The 6,820-nt window shown below is 38.7% G+C and overlaps 1 protein-coding gene across 2 annotated transcripts in view; it reads left to right on the top strand.

The window, feature by feature from the left end:
* Window positions 1–826: 826 nt before the first annotated feature.
* LOC113112636 (CUGBP Elav-like family member 5) overlaps window positions 827–6,820 on the top strand; it is a 125,760-nt gene continuing 119,766 nt past the window's right edge. For both annotated transcript variants that reach the window (XM_026278386.1, XM_026278375.1), the window contains exon 1: window positions 827–1,315. In XM_026278386.1, coding sequence (XP_026134171.1) covers window positions 835–1,315 — 481 coding nt within the window. In that variant the 5' untranslated portion in view covers window positions 827–834. The remainder of the gene's footprint in view (window positions 1,316–6,820) is intronic.

Raw genomic sequence — 6,820 nt, 5'->3', positions numbered from 1 at the left:
CTGACTATTCCAATATGGCTGACATATAGCAGTTCCTACAATCGTTTTGTGTGTGACGTCAAGACTGTGCTATGTACTTCGTGAAGTTCTGCTGTGCACACCCTGGATTATGTCAAAGCTACCTAGCAGCTTTTCTTAAGAATGTAAGTGGTTTTTTTTCCCACTTTTTTGTATTGATGATAATCTTCTTATTTGACATGCAAAGCCAGAATATTTGCTTTATGTTCTTATTTTTGATCGCTTTTTTGCTGGAATATATTAGTCTCGCTTCCCTGTTCCTGTGTTTTTCTTCAAGTTTTGTAATAATAATAAAAAAGCTTAGTCTCTCTCTCTCTCTCTCTCTCTCTCTCTGGGAAAAAGGCATGTTTTATTTGGTATCTTGGAAAGTCATACAGTACATGTGCATTTTACACATTTTACAATAAATTACAGTTTTAGTCTTTCTACTCCAAAATGTAATATTTAATTAAATGTTGATTGCTGTTTCTTTGTAATTATTGTGAAATTTATTAGAAATTTCAGAAAGAAAATTGTTTCATTTGTAAGTTTATTTGGATAAAAGTATCTGCTAAATGACTAAATATAATGTTCAAAGTTTGATAAACTATGATTTTATCTATCTATCTATCTATCTATCTATCTATCTATCTATCTATCTATCTATCTATCTATCTATCTATCTATCTATCTATCTATCTATCTATCTATCTATCTATCTATAGTAGTGTGTATTAGCGCAGTTGATTGGTCGGCAGGTGGCGGTACGGGTCCGCGCATGTGAGTCGTGACCGCGCTCCTCCTCCTCCTATCAGGTGCGGGGGGCGCGAGCGTGACATGTGTCGAATAGAAAGAGAGCGTCGCGCGCGTTTCCAGCTGAGCGCGTACTCTCTCCCGGCGCGTGTGCGTGTGTATGTTGTTACTATTACCGAGCTCTCCGCCGCGCGCAGAATGGCTAGATTCACCCAGACTGAAGCGAGGAGGCAGCAGCATCCTCAGCAGCATCCTCAGCCTGCCCACGCCAGCCTGCTCCTCTCTGGACCGGGGGCGGTACCGAGCCAGGCAGCGGCACCACTGCTCCTGATCCCGCACCAGCCCCAGTACGCGCACATCACCTTCCCTAAGCCCATGAACGGCTCAGAGCCCATCTCCATCAACCCCGACAACGGCACCATGAAAGACCAGGATGCCATCAAGCTGTTTATAGGACAGATCCCGCGCAACCTGGAGGAGAAGGACCTCAAACCTCTTTTCGAACAGTTTGGAAAGATCCACGAACTGACTGTCCTCAAGGACCGTTACACAGGCATGCACAAAGGTAATGATGCTTCTGATTGGCTGGTGAGGGCTTTGGCCAACATGGGTTACCTGCTATAAAATGCATTACGAGCTAAAAATATGTTGCCTCGTCATTGTTCACCGCTGCTTACTTCTAAACATCAATTTTCTTCTGTTGCGCATGTATTTATTCTGTACGCACAGAACCTGGTTTTATATTGTACTCCTCCTGGTCTCTCATATGTAGGCTTCCACGGCCAGCTCGATTACAAATGATTGACATCTGACAGCATGCTTTCACGGAATTCGGACAGAAGTCTTTTTAAGAGTAACAGTCTGTTTTTCACGCGATACACTAATGTTTTGTGTTTGCGCACCTGGTTAACAGTTCTCATGAAAAATACATATATATGTTTATATTGGTATTTATAACTTTTAGAAACATAAGATTGTATGCACATTTGTTCCTTACACCGTGCGGGCTACCCCTGTTCTTATAGTTTACATTTATGCATTTAGCAGACGCTTTTATCCAAAGTGACTTACAGTGCATTCAGGCTATCCATTTTTTTATCAGTATGTGTGTTCCCTGGGAACTGAACCCACGACCTTTTTCGCTGCTAATTATTTCAACAGATTTTCATCAGTCTATGCAGTTAGATATCAGTTTAACCTACCTCTCACTTTTTAGGGTAACATGCTCAATGTTTACTCGAAATCTACAAATTAGATTTCTGTTGCACATACATGTATGTATTCATTATGCACACTGTGTATTCTCATCTTCCCCTCATTTCCCTTCTTCACATTGTTTTTAAGCAGTCACTATTGCAACTGATTTCCATCAGTGCATGCTGTCAGATGCCATTCAAACCTACCTCTATCACTCTTTTTCGAGTAGCATGGTCTATTTCTCATGTAGTACACTGATGCATTGTGTTTTTGTGCAGGTTCAGTCTGTGCACCTGCTAACATTTATATGTAATATTAAATTGGGAATATATAAACATTATTGTTTACTTAAAATATAAGCATCAACTTTGTTCTATTGCATGTAGACATGGTCTTTTGTGTCCCACGTTATATTGAGCTACACTCAGTATGACTGCAACTGATTTCCATCAATGCATGCTGTCAGATGTCATTCAGACCCGTCTGATGTTGATAGATCTGTCTTGTTATATTTCTCTTGCATTGTGCTTTTCTGCTTGTGTTCACCCATGTCATGACAACAAAAAGGATGCTGGATGTACCATGGTCATTCCCACTTGTGTATCATCACGTATTTTTGTGTGTGCTTGCAGAAGTAGGGCAGCCCCAGTTTGCGTGCAGATGATGCATACTAAGTGTGCGACATGCACTGTTCTTCACTATGTGAACTGAAACATTTGGTGTGAGGTTTCTCATTCACAGTAAAATGTGTACCTTACATTACGTGCTAAACACACTAAAGGTTTCATTTTCTTTTGTTTGGCATTTGAGCACTTTATTTGAGCATGTATATGCAATGCATTATTTTTCCAAATTCCCAAGCAAAATTTCATCCAAATAAATGCACCAACAGAAATTAGGACATAATGCTTTAGGAAGTAGGTGTTTTTGTCATGGATTGTAGTATTTATTTCTTAAATGGTAGGCCAGAATAGGTTCTTTATTGTAATTGAAGGTTCATTAAATAACCTTTAACATCCATGGTACCTTTTCATTTTACAAAAGGTCACTGAGAGGTTCTTTGGAGAACCAAAAATTGTTCTTCTATTTCATCACTGCAAAATAAACCTTATGGACTTTTTATTGTGTAGAACTATAAAATGTGTGTGGAAAGATTCTCAGATCATTTGGTTGTGGAAGAATTTGATGAGAAATGTTTGAAATCCTAGAAGATGCATGTGAGATTAATGGGGTCTTTTTTTAGGATAAAAATAAACCTAAAGTCCCATTTTGCATTTGCGAAAAAAAGAGAGATACTAAAGCAATCTCATTTTTACTTGTTCTTTCTTAGTGGGTTAAAACTGAATCTAAATTGCATTAATAGAGTATGTACAGTATATATTACTGGATTTTAAATAACCTTAGAATAATATTTGTAATAGTAAAAGAGCTTGCATTCCTCGATTCTCTTTTGTCTAAGGCAGATCATCTCACTTGACTGAAGCTCTGATTTGATTTGAGAGCAGCGCAGACAGATTCTTGCCCAGGTATTCTGTGATTATTTCATTTATTAGTGAAAGAAAACAAAGTCCTCTAATTCATGAAAAACATCATGTTAATTGAACTTGAAAACCCATTTAAAGCAACGCACTCCTCTGTGAGTATCTGCGTCCCCCTTCCTTCTTCTGCTCAAAATATTCCTCCTTTCTGTCATGCTCAGAGGCACACACACGCTCACACACACACTGCACAAATGAATAATGGTTTATGCTCATAGGAGGGTGCGTGAGGGAGGATGAATCAATGTAGGAGGCCTGTCACACTCACAAACACACACACACACACACACACACACACACACATGCTCTCTGTTGACTGCTGTCTCAGTGGGATGTTATTAGTACAGTGCTGTTAGATTATCATTTGCATTGACATTAAATTACTGCTATGAAATGTGCCTTATGAGTGCAAGACCTGCCACAATAGGCAGAGGGTGAAATCAATGGAAAACAGCATTAGATGCATATTTCAATTACCTGCTTTCACAGCCCTGCTAAAAAGAATAGCATTAAGTCGGCCTAATGTGGTTCACTGGACTTAGCTGGTTTAACACTGGTTTAACTGGTCTCCCAGCCAGACCAGATGACAAGTCAAGGCACATTTGTTTATGCAGCACTTTGTAATATAATTCATATTTTACTAAATCAGCTTCACAGTAATAAACATGAATATAGTAGTGTTAATATTGCAAAATTTGTCAGTTGAAATGAATACAGTTTCAGCTGTAAAACAGACTTAAAAATTCAAAATTTAAAATTCAGTTCCATTCATAACTGTGTGGATGTTGCAAAGTTCATTAGTTGTGAATAAGGTGACCATATGCACCGTTCATACGGGACACGTCCCAGCCATGATTTTAATGTTGCCTAAAATATCCAGGTTTTGGCTATATGCACTGTGCAGGTTGATCGTTGTGTAACATTCAAGAGAGCTATAAAGAGCAAAGCAGACGGCTCCTTATGCTTTCGAATTGCTTTCACGTGTTTGTTCGTTCCTTAGACTTGAAGCATTGTGGCGCACATTTTTGTAATTTTTTTTTATTTGTGTGCAGCGACGCTTCGAGTCAATCAACGAACAAACAAGTGTGCATATTTGCATCGCTTTGATCATTCCCTCTAGATCTCACCTTCTCACACGGAGCGCCATGATTGGTTGATTATGTACAATACCTGCATGTCATTGGTCAAACTGCTCTGGATGTTTTAGGCATTATTAAGACTGCGTCCACACGGAGACGGAGCTTACCCCAATCCGATCATTTTTTTCCTCATCTCAAGAAATATCTGCGTCCACACGAAACCGCAAAATGATGTAGTATACATGCCAGACCAGTATGTGGCGCTGTAATTCTGCCGCAGAGATACACTAAAAACAGAGAAGAAGACTTGGACTATGCTCATAAACCTTGCGCGTGGTACACAAACGAACATGGAACAATACATTTATTAATCAGTGTTAATGTTAGTTAATAAAAAGACAATCGTTCAGTGTTTGTTCATGTTTTTGTTGCTGTTACGTGACGTAGAGGTGTCTGACTAGGGGGGAGACGTGGGCTGATGACGTCATCGTTTCAGAAAATATATGGATTAGCCGTCCAGACGAAAACGCAAAGACGGCGTTTTCAAATTTATCCACTCTGGGACCCGGTTTAAAAAAATAGTGGTTTCACCTTAAGAAAACGCCGGATCCATGTGGACGAAACGCCTATCCGATAAAAAATTTGTGCGTATTCACAGAAACGCATCTCCGTGTGGACGGGGTCTAAAATCCTGACTGGGATGTGTCCCGTATGAACGGCACATATGGTCATCCTAGTTATGAAGCAAACTCAGTTCAATCATAAAGCAGCTTTACAGAAGTTATTAGTATTATTCAGTTCTGTTCAATGTTGATTCAGTTTAGTTCAATAATAGTGCACAATTCATCAAATTATTAAATGAATACAGTTTCAGCTATAAAGCAGCTCTACGAAGTTCATTAGTTATGAAACAAATACTCAGTGAAACAAGTCATTATCCTGCTTTATTTAGTTCAGTTTTGTTCTCATCCAATATAATCAGTGCAGTAAAATGTATAATATTACTTAATATTAAGTCTCTTTTAGGATACTGGATACAGGGCTGGGCAACTTCTGTACTGTGGGCCACTGTCCTACAAAGTTTCCTCCAGCCCTTAATCAAACACACCTGAACAAGCTAATCAATGTCTTCAAGATCACTAGAAAGCTACAGGCAGGTGTGTTTGATTGGGGCTGGAGCAAAGCCCTGAGCTAAACAGACCAGACTAGTCAGTTTGGCTGGACTGGGAGACCAGCTAACCTCTTTAGGCTGTATAAGATTTTTTCTACATGGGCAGCATTTTTAGGCATACTATGCATGAAAGGCTGTGATAAATGGTGAATATTTTACTTGTCATGATGCCTTAAATTGTTGCCTATGTAGGTATAATTGTGCTGCTTCTAAGATTCTTATTTTGGCCAAAATTTAAGGCAGCATCAAAAAAATGTGCCCTTAAGGCAATTTCAAAATGCATTGGAACAAACAATCCAAGATTACAGACCATAAAATGGGTCAGTATGCAATTAAAAAGACCTATTTTACCCAACATTTGTTTGTTATGCATATTTATGCCTATTGGAATATAATTTTGTTACAACACGAAAACAATGATCTCATCAAAATCTACAACTAGTTTTTATGAAGAGATTGGATGTGCATTTGTGTGTGTGTGTGCGTGTGTGCAATGCATTAGATAAACAGCCACAGCGGTAAACATTAATCATCACAGGCAGCATGTTTATAGGCTTCCCTTTGACCTGCATTCACATGCACACATTTAATCAGGGATGTCAATAAATGCCTGGATCGTGCCGTGCGAGTAGGTGCGTAAAAGCTTGTTGTTCAGACTAACAATGTCACTCAATGACAGCGTAAAAGTGAAGAGCGAGGTAAAGCATTGAAGTAATGATTGTTTAGCATGTTGTCAGATTATGAAATATGTCATAAGGAATATTGGTTTTGTTTTGGTAATGAACCTGGACCTGGACTGTGTGCTGTACTATGAAGTATCATAGTCATGATTCTCTATGTCTAACATTCTCTGTCTATTTTATAATACAATATCTTTTACATGCATTTGAAAGTACGTCTCATCTTCAAAATCCAAATCCTTTTGTTACATTATAGGTCCTTCATATCGTCACATTTTTGGGACAATTTAATGCACCAGCAGAAGATCATAAAAAGGGTCTATCTATGTAATTAGAATTGTTATTTTTAGGAGAAACCCTTTTTCTATTATTAAGGTAAACTTAGACACTGAGCTCTATCAGGTA

Source organism: Carassius auratus, chromosome 2 (genome assembly GCF_003368295.1).
Source record: "Carassius auratus strain Wakin chromosome 2, ASM336829v1, whole genome shotgun sequence".
In the NCBI taxonomy this organism is placed as follows: Eukaryota; Metazoa; Chordata; class Actinopteri; order Cypriniformes; family Cyprinidae; genus Carassius; species Carassius auratus.
Note: the sequence above shows the minus strand (reverse complement) of the source record. Positions and strands in the feature narration are given on the sequence as shown.